This window comes from Lolium perenne, chromosome 4 (assembly GCF_019359855.2).
Source record: "Lolium perenne isolate Kyuss_39 chromosome 4, Kyuss_2.0, whole genome shotgun sequence".
NCBI classification, from domain to species: domain Eukaryota; kingdom Viridiplantae; phylum Streptophyta; class Magnoliopsida; order Poales; family Poaceae; genus Lolium; species Lolium perenne.
In genome coordinates, this window is record NC_067247.2 from 333,455,751 (window position 1) to 333,483,266 (window position 27,516).

A 27,516-nucleotide genomic window follows, 5' to 3' on the forward strand; every position below is an offset into this window, starting at 1 on the left:
TAAAAAAGATTCTCCCTCCATGCTGATTTCTTAGGCTTTGAAAAACTTGAACCATTAATTTGGTTAAACAAATTTAAGACATAAGTTTCGTGGCATATATTTATATTTTGTTGACCAAATTAAAGGCTAATTTTCTCTCTCTAAAAACTACTATGGAGGGAGTAGCATGAAAAGTTCACACGGAGACCAAGCTATATGTAGCCATTTATTTGTAAACACTTAGAATCTGTATTTCAAAGTTTTAAAAAATTCAAATCAAAATTCTGCAGATAGTTAATGGTATATATACTACAATGGTGTAAAATCTCAATACAAACTACTTTATATTCTAGGCTACAGAAAAATAAAAAAATTGATTTTTTTATAGTGAATACTGCATGTTTCAAGACTACGGAATTTGTCAGATTTTGTCAATCTTGTGTAGCCCAGAATACAAATATGTTTGCATTGAGATTTTACAACATTGTAACATACATCATCGGCTACCTCTAAAATTTTGTTCGATTTTTTAAAAATTTAAGTGTTCGAAAACAAAGAGCTACATGTAGTTCGGCCTCCAAAACGCCACACTCGGAGTAGCACACGTATACAACACTAGTATTTACTTAAATTGGCACTCCGTGTATATGGAGCACTCGATGACCAATCAGTTCATGCTTTGGTGTATAGTACACCACACAAGTCGTAACTTTTTAAAAATGGAGACAAAATATCTGCCTCATCCATTAATTAGTAGAAGGGATTTTGTCTACTATATATTAGTTGACTGAGATTTTCTTTAAGCCTCAATCATTTGAGAAAAAGGCAAGTACAGTTTGAAGAAAAGTACAACTCATTTCAGTTGTGTATTTGTGTGCAATTGCATTTTTTTTTGCTAGAGTAGTGCAACTCAAGCACTTTTTTAAGTGACTGAAACATAAGAAATTCTCCGTCAACTGACATATCAAACGTTGTACGAAAAAACCGTAACAAAACCGCTGAGCAGCGGCGTAGGCTGGATATCACACACACACACCTCCAAAAAGGGCCTTGTACGTCCAACGGCAGAAGAGCAAGTGTATTTATAACGCAACTACTTGTACTCCAACGGCAACACCATTCAAACTGATATGTAGCTTTTATTCTGGCACACGCATACGTGCAACGGCTATAAGTTCATATTCACAACGGAACCAAATTTGCTTTCAAGGCTTTCATTTGATACTCGTTATGTCTTGCAATGTGACCTATATATATGTGTCTTAGAAAAACACATATATAGGAAAATGGACATAGTGTCAGCCTTTCTCATCAAACAAAAAGAGTGGAAAAAGTGTGAAACTGAAAATGGAGAAAGTATAATTTCTGGTGAAAAAACATGCGACAACAAAATTTCTATGTAAATATTAAATTGTGTTGTTACATATTTTCTTTGTCGCTATTTTCTTCTACACTTTTTAACGTGAACTGGCAGGAGCTCTACTATTGCATTATAATAAAGGAGAAAAAAAAATAAGTTATAGTAACAAGCCGAAGGTTAAGAAACCAAAGAGGAGGACGACAAGAAAAAAAAAAGCCATTTGTTGACACGGAAGTTCCTTGGAAGGTTATGTGGCTTCTATCCCACGTAGGTAGCGAAATAAACCTCTTTCTTATTCAACTCTGTTGACAACGAAGTGCATTTTCTTCTTGTTATTGTTCTTGCTCTTCCTCTTCTTCCTCCTCTTCTTCTTGTGTACATTGCTACGGAGGAATGTGGATTGTATAAATATTTTTAGCACGTGTCCGTTGCTTGTCCAATACAACTGTGGCAGTTAGGAAAACACATTTGTTTACTCTGAAAGAAGGAATGTGGATTTAGGCATGTGAGTTACAAATTCATCCGTTTTATCTCAACTTGCAAGAACAAGAATTATGAGCGATAGGTGGAGGCTCAGATTTTCCACATTTTAACAACAACCAACAAGGGATATATTTTTAATTGGAGGTGAAATATAATGTAGAGTGTGAAACATGTGAAATGCGGTAAAAGAGTGGATCTTGTCACATAAAATCTCCCCATTTCAAGAGAAACATAGACATACCCGCAAACAGGCAGACTAAAAACTAATCCGTGGTTTTTTTTAGATCAAAAGGCTGCAACTTTATTAATAACCGTCACAATTAGTGTCCAAAACGTTTACAATAAACTATGGAGGAACACCCATCCAGGTATTACACACTTTATTCCTGCAGCCCTCTTTTGCCTAGCAATCCGCGACCCTATTAGCCGAACGACGTACAAACCTGACCTTGGCTTCATCAAATTCAGAGAGCAGAAACTTGATATCTTCAGTTTAGTTACCAAACCTTGACAGTCTGACTCCAGAATCAGCTTCCGAGCACCTGCATCCTTTGCCACGCTGAGCGCCAACCAGCACGCCCTTTAGTTCTGCTCCTTCAGGGTCCGAAACAGCAGTGAAAAAACGGCAAGCTCCTTCTATAAAGTCGCCGTGGTGATCCCGCACGACCACGCCCCCGCCTCCTGTTCCATCACTTGGAGAAAAACTTCCATCAGTGTTCACCTTGCAGCAGGACGGCTTTGGTGGCTCCCAATGCTCCACTCTGCACAACTCTAGATTTTGGTGTATCCTTGATCGACTGCCATTCATCCCATAGAAAAAATATACGCTTAGTTGTCGCTTCTAGGTCTTCGATCATAGGTGCATCCCTTGCGTCATTACGAGCCAGCCACAACTGGTAGATGGCCAACATAGTAACACCCAATTCCTTCTCCTTCAGCTTCCCAAACCAGTCCAACAACCAGCCTTCCAGTTCACTATGTGAGTGCAGATCATCTGGTGGTGACACAAGAGGAAGACCCGTTCTAGCACGCAGTGTGCTCCACACATGGGCCGAGCGAGGGCTTCCCCAGAACCTGTGAACTAGGGACTCAGTTCTGTCACACGCAATGCACCTGACCCCACCTTAATCTTTCTCCTTTGCAACTCTTCACCCACAGCTAGACCATTCTTAACTAGGCGCCAGCAATGCACCTTTATTTTGTTTGCGACATCAGCTGAGCCATAACGCCCGCCAGCCCTGATGCATGTCCAGATTATACGAAGAGCTCGCCCTTCCCAATTGCGAAGATCAGATTTGTCTTTTAAGATGATATGCCGAACGAACAGTAAGTATCTCATTTTTGGTGTAATTCCAAGCCATATAATCAGCGGATCCAGCCCTACCCACAGGAATCTTCATGATATCAGCAACATCAGCTTCAAAGAAACACTCACTCAGCTTGTTTTGATCCCATCCATTCCCATTTGGTTCCAGAAGCTCACTAACTTTTGCAAACTGCACACCCGGACGATGGCCAAAGGGACGCTTTAGTGTTGATCTCGGAATCCAGTTGTGGTTCCAAACATCAATCCGTGGTTGGATGGTCAGAAACAGTGGTACCCTTCCCACCAAATATCAAACCTCACGTTTGATCTTTGATGTGGCGAGTTAGATTTGGTGGCTTCGTGAGCTTGAGTTTCTAAAAATAAAAAATAAAAGAAACAGGCATATACTATCTGCGGGGTGTGATCTGGATCGAACGGCCCACACACCGCTCGCGTTTCCCCGCACGACCTGAACCCGCGGCGCATTCCCGAACCCCGACCCGCCGACCGGCAAACCCAGGCCAGCTGCACCGAACCCACTGAGACCAGGCCAGCCGCATCCATGGTGGCGCGCCGCCCAGAACCCTAAACCCTCCGCTAAGCCCCGACCAACCGCACCGCACCGCATCGGCGCCAATGGCGGCGTCCCCGCCCTCTCCCCCTCCGCCTCCCGCCGTGGTCGCCGTCCGGAGCCCCGCCCACCAGTCGCCGTCTCCGAACCTCGCCAACTTCTTCGGTAGGAGCTCTGCTCTCCCTCCCCCTCTCGTTTCGCTGGGCGCTATACATCGGATCGCTAGCTTCCGCGGTCGCGCTCTTGTCTCCCGGACTTGGGATCTCGTTTATTAGCTTTGAGACAGAGGTGACCCTCACAGCGTGGGATTGTGTTTTTATTGGGCTTATTATGATTTCGACCTGACTGATGATATGACCCGTCTCTCTTCTGTTTCCTGCAATCGAGTTTTTTTTTTAATATAGTAGAGGTTTTCATGACATTTCACTTTCCCCAAACTTGGCCACACCTTTCGACAGCGGAGAATATTATAATTTTTACCTACAGTATTCATGAGTTTTCATATGCAATAGGGGGTTATGTACCCATGTTTTCATTACTACTTTGCCTTGCATTGGATGGTTATGCAAGTAACATGCTTTACTGGGCAACAGAGCAAACTATTTTGATTAGATTTGGACATGGAAATGGGTGCATTGTATCTTCTTAACCCACTGATGAAGCCGATAAATAGTATGACGTTTTTAGAACGGTTTATCTATTTCACTGCAGTAAGATAGAGGTTGTCATGTTGGTTAATTACACCAAAACCTTTCTGCATATTCCACATGAGACTGCATTGTAATTTTTACTGGAGTTTTACAGTAACTAAGCAACACGTAATTCCCAAAATGTGCATCATATTGTTACTGAGATGAGATTTATGCTGCAGTGTGGAGGGAATTTGTGTGGGGAGCAATTGCAGGCGCATTTGGAGAAGGCATGATGCATCCAGTTGACACTCTGAAAACAAGGCTTCAGAGTCAGGCTATAATGACAGGGGCTCAGGTACGGTATCGTTTCCTAAAGTTCTCTTTTCACTTTACATGGACGCGAGTTTCTTGCTGTAATGCATGATTTTGACACATGGGTGCCCTGTCTTTCTTCATTTGTTCTCAATAGGCTCAGAAGAATATTTTTCAGATGGTCAGGACAGTTTGGGCTTCTGATGGTCTGAGAGGTCAGCCCCTCTGCTTTTTTTTTTATTGAAAAAGAGAGAGAAACCTGGAATACTGTAGTAATAGCGATGCGGAAACCAGAGATAATATTCCTGTGCCTGAGCCCTGAGGGTGGGGATGGCCAAATGATTGATCCTATTCAGAGCTCTATCGTCATCCTTATAAACCCTAGCACACTTGTCCTATTTCAGGTTTTTACAGAGGAATCGGTCCAGGTGTTACTGGTTCACTTGCTACAGGTGCAACATATTTTGGTGTTATTGAATCAACTAAGACATGGCTGGAGAGTGCTAATCCTAATCTAAGTGGTCATTGGTCTCACTTCATTGCTGGAGGAATTGGTGAGAAACTGTTTTCTTATATTTGTTGTATTTCACTTTACAGGAAGTCTTATGATGTCACTTCAAATTTATACTCCCTCTGTCCCATGAAAGTTGTCTTAGATTTGTCTAAATTTGGATGTATCTAGGCATTATCTAGTGTGTAGATACATCCAAATTTTGACAAACTTAAGATAACTTTCATCGGACGGAGGGGGTACTAGGTTTTATCAGCATGTTACTAGGATTTAGATGCAGAAGGGGATATCCTTACATGATGACTGCACGGAGTTTTCAGTGAGTGTTTTTTGACATTTTGTGTGCCACACGCATGCAATGCATATGTGTTTTTTTTTAATTTCTGCGCATGCAGATTTTCTTTTTGTGGTCTTCTCCTTTGACACTCATGTCATGAAAATTTGCTATGCTGCTTCCTTGACACCACATAATTGTTTGTTCCTTATTCCAGGAGATACACTTGGATCTTTCATCTATGTGCCGTGCGAAGTCATGAAACAACGAATGCAAGTCCAAGGCTCTAGCAAATCTTGGGCACTAAATGCTACAAAAGGAAATGTTTCTCAATCTCCTGGGACTCAGATGTATGGCTACTATAATGGAATGTTCCATGCTGGTCGTTCTATCTTGAGAGATCATGGTCTGAAGGGACTCTATGCAGGGTACTGGCACTCACATCTTGTTTATGAATAATGTATTTCTTCTGTTTTCTGATAGAGATCATGGTCTGAAGAGACTCTATTTCTGTTTGTTACGTTGTTTCTGCTATGTAAGCCCACTTAGTGTCCTGGCAAAGGAAAACATATACTGCCTCTGTCCATAAAAGGATGTCACAAGTTTGTCTAAATTTAGATGTATACTTTTATGGACGGAGGGAGTAGTATTTTCAAGGAACAAGCCTGTTGAGTCAGCATTTTATTTTTCCTCCATGCTAAAATCAAATCCAATGAAGTATGCTAGCACACTTGAATACAGTTATGCAAGTATCAGTGTCTCTGTCAAAAGCTATTACAGAAAATTTGTATTAGATTTGACAAAAATTGAGGTGGTATTACTTAGCTTAGGACAGATGCCATTCTCTTGTTTAGCTAAGAATTAATTGCTCAAGCTGAACCAGCTGGCAGTCTTTCTTTTTCTGCACACTATTCGTGGATGTATGAATGTACGGTTGCTCATGGAACAAACCTGGTCAGTTTTTGTGTGTCAAAAACTGATACTATTCTGCACATGATGATGTTCTAGTTGTCACACATTTCAGTTATACTCAATCAATGAAACCATTTATTTCTCGCAGGTATGGGTCTACACTTGCCAGGGATGTCCCGTTTGCTGGTCTAATGGTAAGTGGGAAGTCAGCATATGCTTTTATCATTGTTCTAGTAATTTTGGTAAACCTGTTTGCTACTTGGAAGAAACGTTAGTTGCTTTATGTTTGGGCTAAGGTCCTATAGCCAGTAGGCAGTATACATGGCTAGATCTTAGTCATTAGAGTCAACCAGTTACTGTGGATATTGGTGTTGTCTGATTGTATCATGCATTCCCAGATCTGAAGAGTTAGAAAATCATTAACATGCCTGCTGCAGACAAGACAGCTTAAGATATTTTTGTTTCAATCCTTTTATGCGCACGATCGTTGGCATCTCCAGGTAACTTTCTACGAAGGACTGAAAGATCTGACTGAGTACGGGAAGATGAAGTATTTTCCAGACAGTGATTTACAAGTCAGCAACTCCTTTGAAGGGCTTGTTCTAGGAGGATTATCAGGCGGTATGGTCTAGTATATATTTAATAAATCGTACTCCTATGTTGGTAATCATATTTCTTGAGAATCATAGTGTTTTGCCTCTCGATTTACTACTCTTTTCCATTGTGTTTTGCAGGTTTCAGTGCATACTTGACAACCCCCTTGGATGTGATCAAGACAAGGCTGCAAGTACAAGGATCAACAACTAGGTAAAATGCAAATCTGGTTCTGTGATTGATACATGCATCTCTTTTTCTGTTAGGCATATTGATATTGATGATGGACAATGCTATTTTCCTCCCCTCCCCATTTTTTGTCTTCTAGGCCAGGTTGATATTGATAAGAGACGCATTAATTATTTTCCTCCCCTCCCCATTATTTGTCTTCTAGGCCAGGTTGATATTGATAAGAGACGCCTTAATTATTTTCCTCCCCATCTTTCTGATGAATACTGAAACCATTTTGATTATCATACTCTCTCCCTGACTGCCATGTACAACATTTCCATTTTGATTATATATGATTTTTGTCCTAAGAATTAATGTCCTTTTGTTGCGCAATCAGGTACGATGGGTGGCTGGATGCTATTAAAAAGACATGGGCTTCCGAGGGAGCAAGTGGCTTGTTCAAGGGGAGTGTTCCCAGGATCATATGGTACATACCCGCATCTGCATTCACGTTCATGGCGGTGGAATTCCTGAGGGAGAATTTCAACGAGAAGATCGATACAGATGCGGAGATGCCCCTGAACTGACTGCCCTCTCAACAGTTCTTTTTACTGCGCAAGAGAGAATTGACCCAGAGGAAATTTTTTGGTGTGTCTGGCACTGAAGTTCGTTTCACTCTTTAGAAGTAGAAATGCGCTCTTCAGTTCTGTGGAATTTTTGTAAGTAGGAGACGGAAACAGAGAAACTGAAAATCCTTCGGCAAGCCAGGAATTTTCGGAGTTAGGAATCAGCATTCTTTGGGGGCAGATCTTATTAGCCTGTCTTGAAGATAGGTGCTGCATCAGTTCCATTTGTAGCTCCTGCCATTTTTTGTCACATCTATGATTCTAAATGTCCTTACGATGTACTGTATTTTATTTCTTGTGCAAATGCTGACGAGCCATTCAGCTTTATGAAACTCCTATGCAAAATCTCAATAGTATTCATGGGTTTTACTATTATCTGTCTAAGTTCTAAGTGTCTGAACTTAACTTTATCTAGACATGAATATATCTTTAAGTGATATTTATTTAGACAAAAGTGAGACATCTATTTTTAAATAATGAAGAAAGTATCTTTTGATATTAATATATTTTCTTTATCGAAAAATGGAGAGAGTACATGTTTTCGGGGAATGTCCAAATTCACACATTCTGCACGAACACTACTCCCTGCAGACCTGGAGCGGTCGAGCGCTGACAAATCAAACGTGCGTAGTCGAGCGCGGCAAGATCGGAATCAGCCACTCTCCCAGTCAACTCCACTACCCGGCACGACTCAAATCCCACCGGCCACCGGACGGGAAGCTCCTCCGAGTCGCTGCTGAAGACCAGCTGCCTCTCCGCCGCTTGCACCCGGCAAGCTGCACACCGACGTCACGCGCGCACCAGCGCTGTCGATCGTGCGAGGGGATCAACATCGAGTCGTCCCGTTTGATGGGCCACGGCGAGCCTGATGCGGCGGCCGCGGCGGCGTGGGTGACGGTCGAGGAGTGGGGCGGCTCCTCCGGCTCCGCGCTCTCCCGCACCGCCGTCCTCACCGCCTCCGCATCCTCCCTCACCTCCCACAGGTGACGCCTCCTCCTCTCCAGATTCCAGACTCTGAGACTCCTTTCCGTTCAGTTCCTTCGTTTTCGATCCGCTCTCAGTCTCACGCGCGCGCGTTCACCGACCCAGGTTCGGAAGCCGGTGGGGGCGGATCGGCAGCCGCGTGCTCGGCGCCTTCGTGCCCGAGGTGAGTCAGCCTGAACCTCTGCTGCACTCAGCTCTCACCCCTATCATCATCACGCACACACACCCGTATTTGCGGAAGCAACACTGTAACCATATGCTCCAATACACGTCTACTCTTGCATATCCTGAGTACCCTGTCCTCTTCATGTCAGCAATAACCATTAGAATTTAGAAGTGTGAATTACTATGTGTTAAGCTGGTGGTTCTGACCTTCGCTCTGCTGGAGTCGTCTTCTCTGTTTCGCTTGTCGACATTCAATGACGAGCGATGCCTTCGATTGGCAGGGCTTTCCTGGCAGCGTCACTCCGGACTACGTCTCGTTCCAGATGTGGGATACCTTACAGGTAAAATCCATTTGTTGCAAAAACTGCTTGCAAGCTTTCTGGATCAGCAAGCTACTTCCTCTTTAGATCTCACCCAGGGTTTCTCTGATGTAGGGGCTGTCGACATACATCCGCGCAATGTTGTCTACTCAAGTAAGCTTGGCAGCGCCATGTTCCCCCATCTTTCGTTTAGTTTTTTGTTCCTTATGTTTGTTTTGCTGGTCTAAATGGACCGCCACCGGGACTGGCTTCAGGCTCTTTTAGGTGCGATTGGCGTGGGTGAGAAATCTGCCACAGTCATAGGTGCCACTTTTCAGGTAGATTGCCCCCACCAATCTTTATTTATACAATATACATATGTGCCTGAACTTGTACTTGTTCCTAGAAGCTAGCGCATAACGTGAGAATTATTTCATGAACATATGTAATCTTCCTTAAAACAATCCTGAAATATGTGCATATTTGGGATTAGTGTGGCTGCATGCGCCGCTGGTCCTGTATGCTCCATTCCTCCAAGGGGTAAGCGTCGCTGTTCTGATTGTGGCCCACAACGTAGCGATGATTCGCGCGAGTACATTAAAGACAGGCAGCTTTTTCTCGATTTCCTGAGCAATGTGCGATTGGGAATAACTAGGCAGCCTAGCCTGCACCTTCTTATTTTATTTGGTTTATTGCTGTATTTTTTTTTCTTAATACTTTCTATTCTGGCAGTGGTTTCTCAGAGATTTGACAGGAATGCTCGGAGGCATATTGTTCGCCTTTTATCAGGTACCCAGTTTTCTTACTAGTTAGAATAGGAAGCATTATCATTGTACAGCTGGAATAATTTATTTACAGATGAGATGATTTTTGTGGTCAGTTCGCTATTCGTCTGTACTAAGTGTTCATTATTTTGTCTTTTCCACCAGGGCTCTAACCTTGACAGTGACGCTAAAATGTGGCGTTTAGTTGCAGACTTTATGAATGACCTTGGTAATGTTTAATTGAAATCAAGTTATCAGTATTCAAATGATTAGTATGTTGTAAGTTGAATTAATTATTACCTGTAAGGAGTAGTACTTACTTATTTCTCCGGGATTCTTCTGTAGTAGCCTAATGGTACAATTCAGTGTGTAACATGTTCCTGGACATATACCTTACATGATCCGAGCCATACAAAGTGTGATAACACCGTTTGTTGTTGTTTTACAGGAATGTTGATGGATCTCTTAAGCCCTTTGTTTCCTTCATCATTGATAGTCATAATGTGCTTAGGCAGCTTATCTCGCTCATTCAGTAAGATAATTTACATGTCAATAATTTAGAAGCTTCTAAGGAAAAATTGGATGGTTATTTTCTTAGCCAGTTTGTTGGTCATTATGTATAGCTGGTGTTGCTAGTGGAGCAACTAGAGCAGCATTAACACAGCATTTTGCACTTGCAAATAATGCAGCTGATATATCTGCAAAGGTACATTTGAACAATCTCAACAATTTTATAGCTGCAATTTGGATGGTAAATTATTAAATGTAGCTAAAGGAGTATATTTCATTTGTCAGGAGGGCAGCCAGGAGACACTTGCAACAATGTCTGGAATGGGACTGGGAATGCTGTTGGCGCATGTTACCAGGGGGCATGATTTTGTTGTATGGGTTTCATTCCTTTCTCTCACAATATTCCATATGTTCGGTGAGTGTGTCATTACTCTATTTTAGACATACCTACTATTCTATGACATTGTTTTCGAAATAGACCAATTATAATTGAATCATCTGCATCATCACTGTGGTCTGTGGGTGCCCAACTGTTAGAACAATTATGGCATATGTGATAGAGGAAGAAAAGAAAAGCTTCCGCTTAGCTTCTACCATTAGGCATATCCTTGCATGACTGCAAATTGTGTTGATCTTTTCTGGAAGAAAACTATGTTGAATCTGTTACATGGTAGATATTGTATTAATATCTGTTCATTATGGAAGAATGCACCCCAAAAGAAAAGAAAATGGACAAAATGGGAAAATGAAATAATACACCAGATATGTTTGAAGTACGTCATCCCGTATATTGTTGCCTGCATGGATCCAAGATGGAATTTTCCTGGGATTCTGTTAACTTCAAATAGCAAGATATTCAAACAAGACAGTAATTAATTTTGAATTTCTAGTAAAAATCCTCAGTCTCGATCTCCTATTCTCCTGTTAAGTTGTGTGGCCCCACTAGAATTTGATCTCATGAGAAGTATCCAGGAAATAATGTTGACTTGATAGTGCATTTAATTAGCACAACTGAGATTTGAAGAAATCTTCTGTTTACAAACTTTTACTTGTTTTTGTTTGCACAAATTCAGCAAATTACAAGGCAGTGCAGTCACTTTCACTCAGTACACTAAATTATGAGAGAACTTCCATTTTGCTGCATTCTTTTATGGAAGATGATGAAGGTGAGTGTACCCCTTTACTTTTCCTGGTTTCACAAAATCCATCTTCTTGTGCTTTGCGGTTAGTAACCATGCAGGATCAGTAGCATCTAAGAAACTCAACTGAGTTTAGTTTGTGTTTAGCGGACCTAACAAGATATATTCCATAGTGAGAATCTTAGTTAATTTTATTATCAATTATAGTGTATGCTCCAAATTGTGGCTCTTTATCTTGTCATGTCTCATATGCAGTTTTATTGTAGATCTGTTTGTGGCATTGTAATTATCGTCTCAAGAATAACTTATACTGCTTCATTTGTTAGAATCTGCTAAAATTCAATGCAAGAAGTTTTATTATTTAATCATCAAACTCTTTTCCTAGTTCTTACTCCACAACAAGTTTCCAAGCAAGAGCACATTCTTCCGTTTTGGTCAACCTGGCGGAAATTTCTTAGAGTTAAACTTCCACATGAGCTTGTACACCTAGGTGCTAAAGCCTCAACTCTTACACACTCTGATATGTAAGTTTTAACTTCTGAATTGTGTTTCTTATGTGTGAGACATTGCCTGAGGATTAAAGAGACATTTATGGAGTATTTGTAAATTTAACAGGTTGCTAATTGCGAAAACAAGATCCTACTATACAAATGGTATGATCTTTTTTTGTTTTGTTTAATGTGATAGTATATGAATTGCTGCTGACTTTCTTCACATCCCAAATTTATTCAGCCAACTACTTTTTGCTGGACAAGGAAGGCAGCGTTCACATTTTCATACACAAGCAAGCAGTGGCAACTGATGTTTTGAAGTCCTTCATACATGGGCTCGTCTTAGCACGTCTGATGCAGAAGAGCAAATCTTGCCACGAGGAGGCTCACCAATGGATGGATGAGAAATACAGCACCTTCATCTCAAAGGTAAAACACTGTACATCCTAAGATACCCACCTTGTGATTGTCTTGTTAGGGTTGGTATTTAATGCTTTATTAAATAGAAGCTTAGCCTCTCAGTGTTCCTGTATGTCGGAAATAACAACGCAGATCAAAGAATCAGATATCATAGTTAATTCCTTGTTCATATTGTTAATGCTAGGCCTGTGGAGATTACTCCCTCAGCTTTAGGTAATGAAAAGGAGTACCGATGTGTCTGTTGTATATGGGGAATCAGTATATACAGTTTGTGAATTGATGCCTGTAAGTCACCCTATAATTTTCTTTAGCCTTGATGCATCACGGGGTGGCCTTATGCATGTTTGTAGGACAGGGAGCTTAGATTATGAAAAAGTAGTGCCTCCACAGTTATTTTCGTCATAATCTTGTGATCGACTGTTTTTGCACTTAGATTTATTGTATCCATTATTTTCCCAGCGAGTTCATGGCTCATTTACCCAAAATTATTTATCACAGCTGAAACTGGAAGGTTACTCAACAGAACGGCTTCTCTCACATTCGATTGTTTGGAAGGCACATTGGCTTTACGGTCCATCGGATGAGAAGACAAAGTAGGAGGAAACAGCTGTAGATGGTAGTATCTATTTGACATGGTCGCGTTGTATGATGAAGGATGTGCATTGCCAGGACCGAACTGTTACAGAAGAGCAAAGAAAGCACCAGCAGATGGTGAAACCGAGAATTGCAGAGAGAAGACAAAAGACTAAAAATCATTCATGTTGCCTAGCTAACTGATGTTCTCTTGCAAAGTGATTCCACATTACTGGAAGTTCACACATTGTTGAATTTTCCAGTCCTAGTTTCATCAAGTTGCACAAATTCGGCAGCTCCATTGTAACAGGGCTTGGACTTATGAATCTGTTGGTATTGTTCAAATCGAGAACTGCATCACGCATGCTGTTTTATTTATTTTTATTTTTTACGGGTTGCATCATGAATGCTCAATTATGATCACAAAAAACAGTGGACAGGGACAGAAATTTTAGAAAATTGATCAGATCAGGTAAGAGAACAACATAAACAATTTTAGTTTGAATGGGCGAACTACAGTTGTAAGTAGCGACCATACAAGATGAGTTAATGTAACATCAAACACATTACACTTCGCTAAGAATTCGGATCTACTTGACAGCTCCAAACGAGAAGAATACTGGAACACATTACACTTTGCTAAGAATTCGCATCTAATTAACAGCTCCAAACGAGAAGAATCCCTGAACACATTACACTTTGCAAAGAATTCGGATCTAATTGACAGCTCCAAATGAGAAGAATCCCTGAAGCGATGGAGCGTGAAGGCAGGCCGCCGCTACGGTGTTGTAGCTGCACCCCATGTAGAGCAGTGCTTCTTGGTCGTTGTGATCAGCCAAGAGGTTTCGCAGGTCCTCTGGAAGCTCCCAGCTAGCTGATGGCGCAGGCTGGTGTGTGTCGACCTGTTGGATGTTGTTCTTCTCCGCCTCGACCGGGGGAGTTTGCTCCTCTGATTCCCAGTCATCATCATCCCAAGGCTTGAGCAGCAGGTGCACTTCTGATTCCCTGTCTAGTGAGTCCCAGTCGAAGTCCTCATCTTCCACGGCCACGGGGAGAGTTTGCTCCTGTGGTTGCTGTAGCCCGAGAAGCTCTTCCATGGTGCAAGAAAACCGGCCCGTGTCGCCGTCAGCTTCAGGCGCGTGGGGCACCTCCGTGAACGCAGCCGGCAAGGAAACGGGTGCGGCGGACGTGAACCACACCGGACAATCATCGTACTCCATCTCCTCGGGTGCTGGGACGGGAACACCGTACAGCTTCTGAGACTTCTGTGCGTGCGTGCTCGCGGCAGGCGTGACCGGGCACTCAGGTTCCGGGACGGGGGCTGCCATCCGCATCTTCTTGGAGCAGGGCGGACCGGCGGCCGCGGCAGCAGGCGCTGCCCTCTTGTGCGATTGTGGCGTGGGTGTAGGCTCTGCTGGTTCTTGACGAAGCATCTTGTACGCGTTGGATTCTTGGCGGGCGGCGGCGGGCGCGTGCTGAGCGAGGTGGATCTTGCAGAGCACCATCTCCCCGTCGGCGACGACGGCCTCAGGACGCAGGCAGCGGTACTCCTTCATGACCCAGCCGGTGGTGGTCTTGCCCTTCTTGAAGGACAGGTGCTTGGCCTCGCCGACCTTGGCCCCCTCGTGGTAGACGTCCTCGGTGGTCTGGACGGCCCAGGTGCCGGCCCCGGCGCGGCGCACGACCCGGGCGTCGTTCCCGCTCTTGCGCCTGCAGGTCGTGAAGAAGAAGCGGTCGCCTGTGCTGGCGGCGTTAGGCACGGGCGCGAACTGGGCGGCGAGGTCCCTGGGCTCGCAGGCGTAGACGTCGGCGTGGCGGATGAGGCTGTCGGCGCCGTGCGGCAGCGGCGTGCCGGCGAGGAGGCGCGGCAGGAAGTAGGTGACGGCCTCCTCCTTGGAAGGCTTGAACTGGTGGTGCCTGTAGAAGTCGTCGAGCTGCCCGTCCGCCTCCATGGATATGGATCGGACGCGGCCGGAGCTGCTCTGCGTCTAGGTTGACTGGATGGCGGGAGGAAGAAACCTAGGTTGGATGGCGGGAGAGGGAGAGGGAGTGCTGCCGGATGGAGAGTGGGATTCAGCTACTTATAAGGATCGAAATCACGCGTACTAGAAAGGAAACTAGGAAATATTGCCACAGCCAAGAGGGTTGGGTTTCGATGTTCGAATCGGTTTCCAATTCAATACGGTTGGTTTCCATGTTTTGTGTCCCAGTTGTTTCCATGTTTTGAATCCGAGCCGTGCTTCTCTTCTGGTGGCTAACTTGCCAGCAAAGTTTCGATCTACTTTAGCCTTGCAGGCGTGTGGACGAGTCCGAATCAAAGTGCAGTTTGTAAATCCTTTGTCAAGTTTAATTAGCAAGCTCAGCTAGACTCCTCGTATCGGGCTACCCTAGCTAGCGATCGTTTGCTCAAAGCAAATTGAGCGATCGGTTTAGGACATAATTTTTTTCCATTTTAGGAATGTTTTGGACTGTAGTATATCCTATTTGAGGAAAGTTCTGCATGCATGTAGAAGGGAACAAATCTGATGACGTAAATCGAGAATCTTTCTCAATTTGAAAATTTAAAACATTTTATCTCACAAACGACAACTCCGATTTAAGATCTGTTTTTACCTATGAGTCGGTCTCGTCGAGATCTTCAAAACTAGCACCCATGTTGATATGTTTCGAGAAACTTTTTTTCGGGCTAAAAGTTATCAACCCTCTCTATCTGAATAATCAACCCCTCCGTACTTGAGTGATCAACGGTGAATTTATAAAATTATCAACCTGGTGGAGGCTATTGAGGGAAAGTTCTGCATGCATGCACAAAAAGACGAATCCGCTGATGCCAGTGGAATCTTTTCTAAATTTGAAAATTTAAAACGTTTTAACTTTCAAACGATAACTCCAAATTAAGATCCGCTTTCACCAATAAATCCGTCTCGACGAGATCTTCAAAACTAGCACCCATGTTGATATGTTTCGAGAAACTTTTTTTCGGGCTAAAAGTTATCAACCCTCTCTATCTGAATAATCAACCCCTCCGTACTTGAGTGATGAACGGTGAATGTATAAAATTATCAACGCAGTGAAATTTATTGAGGAAAGTTCCGTGCATGCACAAAAAGACGAATCCGCTGATGTCAGCGGAATCTTTTTCAAATTTGAAAATTCAAAACGTTTTAAATTTCAAACGATAACTCCAAATTAAGATCCGCTTTCACCAAAAAATCCGTCTCGACGAGATCTTCAAAACTAGCACCCATGTTGATATGTTTTGAGAAAAAAAAATTCGGGCTAAAAGTTATCAACCCTCTCTATCTGAATAATCAACCCCTCCGTACTTGAGTGATCAACGGTAAATATATAAAATTATCAACCTGGTGTAGCCTATTGAGGGAAAATTCTGCATGCATGCACAAATAGACGAATATGCTGATGTCAGTGGAATCTTTTCCAAATTTGTAAATTCAAAACGTTTTAACTTTCAAACGACAACTCCAAATTAAGATTCGCTTTCACCAATAAATCCGTCTCGACGAGATCTTCAAAACTAGCACCCATGTTGATATGTTTTGAGACACTTTTTTTCGGGCTAAAAGTTATCAACCCTCTCTATCTGAATAATCAACCCCTCCGTACTTAAGTGATCAACGGTAAATATATAAAATTATCAACCCCAAAGTTAATTTTATTTGAAAACAGTTTAGCGATTTTTTTTAATTTAGAAGCTATCAACCCGGTGTCCTGTTATTTATCAATAGTAAATATAAATAACTACTAACCCTAAAAATCTAATTTTATTTTAAATATTTTGGCGGCTCTTTTTAGTTTACAAGTTATCAACCCGGTGCCCCGTTATTTATCAATGGTAATTATAAATAACTACCAACCCTAAAAAGTATTTCATTTAGAATATTTTAGCGAATATTTTTTTATTTTACAAGCTATCAACCCGGTGCCTCGTTATTTATCAACGATAAATATAAAATAAATAATAACCGTAAAAGTATTTCATTTAGAATATTTTAGCCACTCTCTTCTAGTTTAGAAGCTATCAACCTGGTGACCCGCTATTTATCAATGGTAAATATAAATAAATATCAACCCTAAAAATTTAATTTAATTTAAAAATGTAGAGACTCTTTTTTTGTTTACAAGTTATCAACCCGGTGCCCTGTTATTTATCAACGGTAAATATAAATACCTAGCAACCCTAAAAAGTAATTTTCATTAAGAATTTTTTTAGCAACTTTTGTTAGATTACAACTTAAAACAGTACTTAATTTGAGTAGCAAGTGGTAGTTCATTTGAGTTGCAAGTGGATCTTCCCACCCGTTATTTTCCCCCTTAAAAACCACTGGCCCGAAAAAGGGAATTGCAAAAGGACCCCATTAAATATGAATTACCGTACGAAAAAAAAAACCGAAAAGGGAATTGCAAAAAGTGAATTGAGAGTCTGCCTCGCGCTGAAGAAAAAGAGTGAGATGCTATGTGTATGCATGCAACAATTTAATGAAAAGTTGGCTCATTAAATGCAAATTCGTGAGATGCTCTGTGCATGTGCATGCATGCAGTGTGAACGCTAATGCAACTTGCAAAGTAGTAATACAACCTGTTAGTGTGAACACGTGTGAACGCAATTAAAACACCACGTGATACAAAGGGAATTGAGTCGCGCTTTCGCGCGAGCGCTCCGCGCCACAGAAATCAATCGCTCGAGCGAGCGATTGCCAGGGAGGGGATTCGCCTCGTATCATCTATTCATACTATTTTTTTTTGAAACAAGTGCTTACAAGCTTTCTCTCAAAGTAGCTAATCGAATGGATAGGTTCTCTGAATCTCGTTGTATTGTGAATCTGTTCCTTAGTTAGAGCATCTTCACCTGCACGCCCGATAGTGACCCCAATAGTAATTTGGAGGTCCGGTGTGATTTTGGGCCACACTGCGCGTCTAATAAGTAGCAGGTTAGTTGCAGAGCTCAATACAATCGCCGGCAATCCCGTGTCGGCACCTTCGCGCGGGGTGCCGAACGGGGGCGCCGACGCCTCGTGCCACGTCGGATTACACATGTGAGTCCGTCCTAGCAGCGAGAGTAACCGCTAGTCATGATTAAGGGTCCGTTTGGTTGGTGGACAAATGTGTATGGTACGGGATGGATCATATTTGGTGGATGGGATGGCCCCAATTAAAGTGATCCCTTGTTTTTTTTTGAACAGGGATCGGCCTATCATTCATTGGAAGCGGTGGAGTTACAGTACAGTACATCAGGAAGACCCTACAAAGATCAAAACTTACAACTAGGTCCTGTAATTTTGCACTAAAGACCCCAGATCTGCGGATGAAAACGCGATCCGGTCCAACTCCATCTCCAACACGCTCCAGGTTCCAACCATGAACAACCATGGCGACACCGGGGACAGAACCACTTGGGTCGCCATGGCGGGAGTCAATCATGGCGGAGTAGAATAGCCTCCATAGAAGGAGGCTTTTGGTGACCTTGAGCTGGCCATCCAGCGCCAGCAACCAAGGAGGGAGTGGCCGCCCTTCGGCCTGAAGAGTCGACGGCAGAGACGCCGTCGAGGATGCACTCCCAGGAGCCTCGTCTCCAAGAATAAGTTCCGTCACTGTAGAAATCGACGCAGGACTCCGATCTTCCCCGCTCTCTCCAGATCCTGCCAGATCTAGATAGATCTTAGGACAAACTGCTCCTTCCGCCCCCATGACGGCAAGAACAAGGTCAGATCCATCTAGATCTTGCAGCTCTGGAGCACCTTCGAGCTTATTCTTCATGGAGGGTGAGGGGACGCTGCTGCTCGCCTCCAGCTCCGCCCATCGGAGCTCCGCGAGCAGAAGCCTCACCACCACCGGCCACCGAGCACCGCCCGCAAGTGCTGGCCACCAGATCTCCATCATCAGAGCGCCAGACTCCACTAAGGGAACAAACACTACATCTACACTACTATGTACAGAGGGGGGCCGACCTCCCCTCTCCCAGTCACTTCGGCCGGCGAGGCCGCCGGAGGAGAGGGAGAGGGGAGCCGGCAGAGAGGAAAAGACTCTCAAGGCTACTGTTCAGCCGCGAGAGCTGGGAAGGGGGGGGGGGAATGAGCGCCCTCACACGGGTAGTGATCCCTTGTTTTGTTTGGTTCCAAGAATTTGAGGGGTGGGATGGGATGTGATTAGCTTATATTGTTCAACAGTTGGTTAACAAGGCAAATTGCAATTAGCAAAAAAAGGGGAACGAGGAGCTCGACGCGGGTGACTGCATCTTGGTCAGGGCGAGTGCCTCGTTACGATATGCATCTGAATCCTGACCTCGGCCGTCATGCTCCACACCGTTCCCTGCTGCTCACCGCGTAATGGTTGATTCAGGCAGCCGGTGAGTGCTGCAGGCATGGGGGGAAGTTACCGGCGCAGGCGTGCGCGACGGGGAACTCGGTGATGCAGGAAGCATCGGTCGCACCGGAGAAGGGCCTCGCCGCCGCTTGCCGGGGAATGGCCTTGCCTCTGCTTTTGGGAAATTGGAAGAGAAGGGAAGAGCGGCCATGATTTTGTCCTAGGCACCGCCCAGTGCCCTGCTGGTGAGGGCCGCCATGCCGTAGAGAACCGAGCTAGCCTTGGCCGGCGCCGGCATTAGTGGGGCTGCGGTAAAGCTGCACGAGGAGCGGGCGGACGAGAGGTCAGGGCGGCAACGCACGGATGGAGCACGGGGTGGGACGCTGGGAGCTACTGGGCGGGGTCAAGGCGGCCGGGCAGAGACCTCGAGGAGGGCCAGCGCGAGGGTGAAGATGCGGCGGCGCGAACGCACCGTCGACGAGGGAGGTGACTCGGTGATGGTTTGGTTTGGCTCTTTGCGGCTAGAATGGTTTCGTTAGAGAGGCCGCCCAGTGCCCTGCTGGTGAGGGCCGCCGTGCCGTAGAGAACCGAGCTGGCCTTGGCCGGCGCCGGCATTAGTGGGGCTGCGGTAAAGCTGCACGAGGAGCGGACGGACGAGAGGTCAGGGCGGCGACGCACGGATGGAGCACGGGGTGGGACGCCGGGAGCTACTGGGCGGGGTCAAGGCGGCCGCGCGGGTAGAGACCTCGAGGAGGGCCAACGCGAGGGTGAAGATGCGGCGGCGCGAACGCACCGGCGACGAGGGAGGTGACTCGGTGATGGTTTGGTTTGGCTCTTTGCGGCTAGAATGGTTTCGTTAGAGAGGGATTAGAAGCGGTCCACCCAATTAGCAAAACGTGGATGAGGAGGGCCGGTCAATTTTGCCGGATCGGTTGATCCACGTTTTGGGGGGAATATTTGTTGGAGATATGCCCAAGAGGCAATAATAAAATGGTTATTATAATCTTTAAGTTTATGATAATGTTTACATACCATGCTATAATTGTATTAACCGAAACATTAGTACATGTGTGATATGTAGACAACAAAGAAGTCCCTAGTATGCCTCTTAAACTAGCTTGTTGATTAATGGATGATTAGTTTCATAATCATGAACATTGGATGTTATTAATAACAAGGTTATATCATTATATGAATGATGTAATGGACACACCCAATTAAGCGTAGCATAAGATCTCGTCATTAAGTTATTTGCTATAAGCTTTCGATACATAGTTACCTAGTCCTTATGACCATGAGATCATGTAAATCACTTATACCGGAAAGGTACTTTGATTACATCAAACGCCACTGCGTAAATGGGTGGTTATAAAGATGGGATTAAGTATCCGGAAAGTATGAGTTGAGGCATATGGATCAACAGTGGGATTTGTCCATCCCGATGACGGATAGATATACTCTGGGCCCTCTCGGTGGAATGTCGTCTAATGTCTTGCAAGCATATGAATGAGTTCATAAGAGACCACATACCACGGTACGAGTAAAGAGTACTTGTCAGGAGACGAGGTTGAACAAGGTATAGAGTGATACCGATGATCAAACCTCGGACAAGTAAAATATCGCGTGACAAAGGGAATTGGTATCGTATGTGAATGGTTCATTCGATCACTGAAGTCATCGTTGAATATGTGGGAGCCATTATGGATCTCCAGATCCCGCTAGTGGTTATTGGTCGGAGTGAGTACTCAACCATGTCCGCATAGTTCACGAACCGTAGGGTGACACACTTAAAGTTGGATGTTGAAATGGTAGAACTTGAATATGAAATGGAGTTCGAATATTTGTTCGGAGTCCCGGATGAGATCCCGGACATCACGAGGAGTTCCGGAATGGTCCGGAGAATAAGATTCATATATAGGAAGTCATATTCCAAGTTTGGAAATGATCCGGTGCATTTATGGCAGGTTCTAGAAGGTTCTAGAAAAGTCCGGAAGAAATCATCATGCAAAGTAGAGTCCCGGAGGGACTCCACCTTGCATGACCAGCCAACCCTAAAGGGGAGGAGTCCAAGGTGGACTCCTCTAGGGTGGCCGGCCAACCCCCCTCATGGAAGGGGGGAATCCCACCCCAAGTGGGATTCCCACCTTGGGTAGGTTTCCCTACATATGGGAGGTTTCATTGTTGGGGTCTTATTCGAAGACTTGGATACCAACACTTGGGGATTTCCACCTATATAATGAGGAGGAGAGGGAGGGGGCTGCCCACTTGGCGCACCACCTAGGGCTGCCCTTGGCCGGCGCCCTAGCCTCCCCCTCTCTCCCCAAACCCTAGCGGTCTCTCTCCTCCACCACATCCCGCACGCTTAAGCGAAGCTCCGCCGGATTTCTCCACCACCACCGACACCACGCCGTCGTGCTGTCGGATTCAAGAGGAGCTACTACTTCCGCTGCCCGCTGGAACGGGGAGGTGGACGCTGTCTTCATCAACAACCGAACGTGTGACCGAGTACGGAGGTGCTGCCCGTTCGTGGCGCCGGAACCGATCGTGATCAAGATCTTCTACGCGCTTTTGCAAGCGGCAAGTGAACGTCTACCGCAGCAACAAGAGCCTCCTCTTGTAGGCTTTGGAATCTCTTCAAGGGTGAGACTCGATAATCCCCTCGTTGCTACCGTCTTCTAGATTGCATCTTGGCTTGGATTTCGTGTTCGCGGTAGGAAAATTTTTGTTTTCTATGCAACGTTATCCTACAGTGGTATCAGAGCCGTGTCTATGCATAGATGGTTGCACGAGTAGAACACAATGGTTTGTGGGCATTGATGCTTATGTTGTCTTTAGTTTGAGTACTTTGCATCTTTGTGGCATAGTGGGATGAAGCGGCTCGGGCTAACTTTACATGACCGCGTTCATGAGATTTGCTCCACGCTCGACATGCAACTTGTATTGCATAAGTGGCTTTGCGGGTGTCTGTCTCTCCTACTATAGTGAAGATTCAATTTACTCTTCTATTGACTACACTAGTATCACCGTTGTGGTTCATGTTCGTAGGTAGATTAGATCTTACTCGAAAACCCTAAACCACGTAAAATATGCAAACCAAATTAGAGACGTCTAACTTGTTTTTGCAGGGTTTGTTGATGTGATATGGCCATGATATGATGATGAATATGTATGAAATGATCATTATTGTATTGTGGCAACCGGCAGGAGCCTTATGGTTGTCTTTAATTTTCATGTTGAGTAGTATTTCAAAGTAGTTGTAATAATTGCTACATGAGGTGAACAACCATGAAGACGCCGCCATGGACCTTGACGCTACGCCGACGATGATGGAGATCATGCCCGTTGATGATGGAGATCATGTCCGTGCTTTGGAGATGAAGATCGAAAGCGCAAAGACCAAAGGGCCATATCATATCACATATGAATTGCATGTGATGTTAATCCTTTATGCATCTTATTTTGCTTAGATCGCGACGGTAGCATTATAAGATGATCCCTTACATTAATATCAAGATAATAAAGTGTTCTCCCCTCGTATGCACCGTTGCCAAGGTTCTTCGTTTCGAAGCATCTCGTGATGATCGGATGTGATAGACTCAACGTTCATATACAACGGGTGTAAGCCATGTTGCATACGCAGAATACTTGGGTTTGCTTGACGAGCCTAGCATGTACAGACATGGCCTCGGGACAACGGAAACCGAAAGGTTGAACACGAGTCATATGGATGATATGATCAACATGTTGATGTTCACCATTGAAGCTACATCATCTCACGTGATGATCGGTTTTGGTGTAGTGGATTTGGATCGTGTACCACTAAACAACTATGAGGGATGTTGTATTAAGTGGGAGTTCATTAGTAATAAGATTAAAACATGAACTAATTATCATAAACATAGTCTGAGTAGTATTTTGTATTAATTTTGTAGTATTGGCATCCGTTGACTACTATGCGCTAGTCTTGTTATTGAGATAGAAATACTGTTAAATCTGATAAGAAACTTTATGGATTAGTACCGTATTGTTAAAGAATCAAGAATTGATTAAGTCCTATTGCAAACTTTTAGTAAACCTCACATTGTTGATTCAAAGAGCTATGGTTTCAATTAGTACTCAAAGTTATCTTGTCTCCGTGAAACTTGAAGTTCAAATCTGTTTGAAAAGTAAGGAGCTGAAAATTTAGTTTTCAGAAATAATCAAGGTATGAGATATATGTGATATCTAAGACCTTATTGCAAGATGATAGAATATAAATTTGGTGAGACTACATAAACTCATAAGTTTTATGGGAATGTATGAAGGTTGAAGACGCCAGGCGTCACAATCCTCCAACTATTGGGGCACTAATAATATTCGCATATCCATGAAGTGACCATCCTTAAATATGCACCGTTGCTAAGACTCGTCGTTTCGAAGCATCACGTGATGATCGGGTGTGATAGATTCTACGTGTGCATACAACGGGTGCGAGCTAGATTTGCACATGCAAATACCAAGGTTAAAACTTTACGAGCCTAGCATGTACAGACATGGCCTCGGAAAGTCGTCATGATATGATGGATAAAACTATGAGTGAAATTGTTCATCATATTACAAAGTTACTAATAGTGAAATCTGAAACACTTGTCATATGATGATCAACTTCAAAGTAAGAACCTCAAGGTTATTGGTATTTGACCAACAAACCTAGAAGTTAATGATGTTGAAGTGTTTTTTCTGAATAATGAGGAAAGCTAAAAAGAGAAACTACAAAAGATATTTTGGCAGAAAGAAAAGGAAAGACTAGAAAGTCTAGCTCAGGTGTATATCAATGATATACATGTTATGGATGTATTCCTCGTTTGGTCACACAATGAAATTCTTGGGTATTTGTACCATATTGGTTGGTATGAAGTGTCATACAAAACAACGCAATACAAGAATACAATGGCCTAAGTGACTGACAAGGAATATGATAGGAATGCACGTCTGGAACAAAAATAAAGTGTTATTATGTTCATCGTTGGCATTCTATCTAGCCCTTAGAATTTATAATAAAGAACTTAATAATTGTTATTTTGCTCTTGTCAAATAAAAACAATGAGTTGTTCAAATTATGACATTACTCCATGAACGATGGATAAGTTATTATAAATTTTAATGGTGAAACACACATACATAACACTGACGCTAAAATGCCGTAAGGCAAATGATTTGAATTCCACTTATTTGTGGAACCGCCATTTAGGTCATGTTGGAAAGGAACGCATGAAGAAACTCCATGCAAATGGATTTTTTGAGTCATTTGATTTTTGAATCATTTGGCGCTTGCAAATCTTTCCTAAAGAGAATGATTAAAATACCGTTCATAGGCCAAAAGTTGAACGAGCAACTAACTTAGTGGAAAAATACATGATGATGTATGTGGTTCACTGAGCATAGTTGTGTGCGGGAGATTCTTCTACTTCATGAAAACTTTCAACAATGAATTAAGTATATATATGTGGATATATTCAATAAGGAAGAAGTTTGAAACATTTGAATGGATTCAAATAAATTTCAGCATGAAGTGGAAATCATCGTAATAGAAAAGTCGAATATCTATGATTGGATCATGGTGGAAATATTTGAATTACGAGTTTTAGCGAACATCTAAGAGAGTTATGAAATTGTTCTACAACTCACATTTCTTGGAGTATCATAATGATGATATAGTATCCAAGATATGTATCCAAACCTTGTTGGATTAATGATGAGATAAAAATATTATGACGCTATTATATTTTTGTGGATTATGATTTAGTGACTACCGCTTTTTACACTAAATAGAACATCATCATGATCCGTTGAAATGATACTACACGAGTTATGGCATAGGTAAGAAACCTGATAGTCTTTTCTTAAATTTTGGTATGCACAGCATAAGTAAATAAGTTTACAACCAAAATCGGATGAATGTCTTTGTTGGTTATCCCAGAGATTTGATTGGGAATTCTTCCCACGAGACAAAGACAAAAGTGTTTGTCAATGTTTCTTGTTTCCGAGAAATTGTTTCTAGTGAAGTATTTGAGTGGGAGGACAATATAATTTGATAAGGTTTATGAACCAGAGCATAATGATCAGAGTAGCGCAGCATCGGAATTGGTTTCGGAAGCGGCCACAACGATCATGGCTCCCATGACTACAAAGTGTTTTAGTCATGGAGATCGAAGTACATATTGAACCTTGTAGGTATGGTTTACTTTGTGATCAAATAAATGATTTGTGGACAAAGGATTGATTTTGAACAATGATAAACCAACTACAAACAAAGAAGTTATGATGGGCCCTGACTCCGTTAAAATGGCCATGCGCCATGAAATCCATAATAGATGAATACTTTTTGAAAGTAAATGGATCTATAGACTTGGATGAAATATCCTTGAAAAAGCTCAACTTGTTGAAAAATTGTTTACGACAAAGTTCAAAGAGTTGACTACGATAAGATTAGATCTTCCGTAGAAATGCTTATAGTCTATATGGATTATTCTAGTAGGATGGCAAAATACATTACTTACCAGAAGTATGTATTAAAGGTGTATACAAGATACAACCAAGAGTTTTGCTGGTCCGTGGAATATTAGATAGGTATACAAACTTCAATTTGATGAAGTGAGTATCGCGGAGTTTGAATCTTCACCAGATGAAATAGTCAAAGAGTTTTTGATTTCATCAGAGACGATGAAGAGGCTTGCATTTGCAAGAAATTAAGTGGGAGCGCTAAGACATATTTATAATACTTTATGTAGGTGACATATAGTTGGTTATAAATAATGTAATTATATACTTGATTAAAAAAAAGGTTTCATTGAGAAATTAACTTCAATGAAAGGATATGGACTGAAATATATCTAGTGTCAAGATCTATGAAGATAGATTGAAACACAAATAAGTTTAAGTCAAAGTACATAGAATGGATATTGAAATAGTTCAATATAGAAATATTAAGAAAATGTTCTTGTCATGTTAAGTTTTAACAAGACTTGAGTGTATCTGACACTCAATGAGTAAAAACACATGAGTGATTATAGATCACGAATAATATGTACACAATCAGATATCATGTGCAATAAAGTGTTATGAGCATATACCAGAATGATTCATATGATGATCATTGGACGACAGTAAGAATATCCTTGAGTACTTTAGAAGAACTAAGGATATATATATATATATATTTTTGTATGATGAAATGACAAACAAATCGCTGTAAGGTGTTACACCGATATTGGTTTTGTCACATATAAAATATAATTTCAATCTCAAATTAGACTAAATGTTGTTTAAAAAAAAGTAGCACAATGAGCTAGAAGTTGTCTATGCTAGATTTAGAAGAGTTCTAAATATTGTGACGGATTCTACAAAAGAAGGCAGAGTATGTCATTGTTTTGACAATGACAAAGGATGTTAAGTCAAGAGGTTCTTTAACTTGGTGTAGTTCCGACAGAGTCAGAACTTTGAAGCTATATTGTGTGTGACAATATTAGTGACATATTTCAGACCGCGGAATTAAGGTTCCACCAGAAGACCAAACATATTTAATGCCGACTCATTTGGAAATGAGTGATGCGTTGAGACGCAAATGAATTGCAAAATACATACGGTTCTGAGCATGTCAGGTCCGTTGACTAAAACCTCTCTCATGAGCAAAACATGATAAAGCACCGGAAGGCCAAGGTGTTATATCTTTACAAATGTAAACTAGATTATTGACTCTAGTGCAAGTGGGAGACTGTTGGAGATATGCCCAAGAGGCAATAATAAAATGGTTATTATAATCTTTAAGTTTATGATAATGTTTACATACCATGCTATAATTGTATTAACCGAAACATTAGTACATGTGTGATATGTAGACAACAAAGAAGTCCCTAGTATGCCTCTTAAACTAGCTTGTTGATTAATGGATGATTAGTTTCATAATCATGAACATTGGATGTTATTAATAACAAGGTTATATCATTATATGAATGATGTAATGGACACACCCAATTAAGCGTAGCATAAGATCTCGTCATTAAGTTATTTGCTATAAGCTTTCGATACATAGTTACCTAGTCCTTATGACCATGAGATCATGTAAATCACTTATACCGGA

At 42.6% G+C, this 27,516-nt stretch overlaps 3 protein-coding genes across 4 annotated transcripts; 2 read left to right on the forward strand and 1 right to left on the reverse strand.

Moving 5' to 3' along the window:
• Nucleotides 1–3,637: 3,637 nt before the first annotated feature.
• On the forward strand, nucleotides 3,638–8,022 carry LOC127296505 (uncharacterized). Its single transcript, XM_051326607.2, has 9 exons — nucleotides 3,638–3,864; nucleotides 4,571–4,686; nucleotides 4,801–4,858; nucleotides 5,048–5,197; nucleotides 5,646–5,856; nucleotides 6,489–6,534; nucleotides 6,841–6,961; nucleotides 7,075–7,147; nucleotides 7,503–8,022. Exons 1-9 carry the CDS (start codon nucleotides 3,765–3,767, stop codon nucleotides 7,690–7,692), a joined length of 1,065 nt encoding a protein of 354 aa, XP_051182567.1. The 5' UTR covers nucleotides 3,638–3,764; the 3' UTR covers nucleotides 7,693–8,022.
• Nucleotides 8,023–8,322: 300 nt separating this feature from the next.
• LOC127296506 (protein root UVB sensitive 3) lies at nucleotides 8,323–13,467 on the forward strand. 2 transcript variants are annotated; one of them, XM_051326608.2, is made up of 16 exons: nucleotides 8,323–8,714; nucleotides 8,821–8,878; nucleotides 9,162–9,221; nucleotides 9,315–9,353; nucleotides 9,455–9,517; nucleotides 9,912–9,968; nucleotides 10,109–10,172; nucleotides 10,392–10,475; nucleotides 10,567–10,649; nucleotides 10,739–10,868; nucleotides 11,527–11,619; nucleotides 11,978–12,116; nucleotides 12,208–12,245; nucleotides 12,325–12,512; nucleotides 13,002–13,096; nucleotides 13,173–13,467. In XM_051326608.2, the coding sequence occupies exons 1-16, from the start codon at nucleotides 8,581–8,583 to the stop codon at nucleotides 13,216–13,218; spliced, it is 1,371 nt and encodes a 456-aa protein (XP_051182568.1). In that variant the 5' UTR covers nucleotides 8,323–8,580; the 3' UTR covers nucleotides 13,219–13,467. The 2 variants fall into 2 exon arrangements, with proteins under 2 accessions (XP_051182568.1, XP_071675486.1); XM_071819385.1 differs by lacking the exons at nucleotides 13,002–13,096; nucleotides 13,173–13,467 and adding an exon at nucleotides 12,688–12,900 and having other exon boundaries at nucleotides 8,446–8,714.
• A 325-nt stretch (nucleotides 13,468–13,792) lies between these two features.
• LOC127347876 (uncharacterized) lies at nucleotides 13,793–15,028 on the reverse strand. Its single transcript, XM_051374019.1, has one exon. It carries the CDS (start codon nucleotides 15,026–15,028, stop codon nucleotides 13,793–13,795), a length of 1,236 nt encoding a protein of 411 aa, XP_051229979.1.
• Between the last annotated feature and the right edge of the window lie 12,488 nt (nucleotides 15,029–27,516).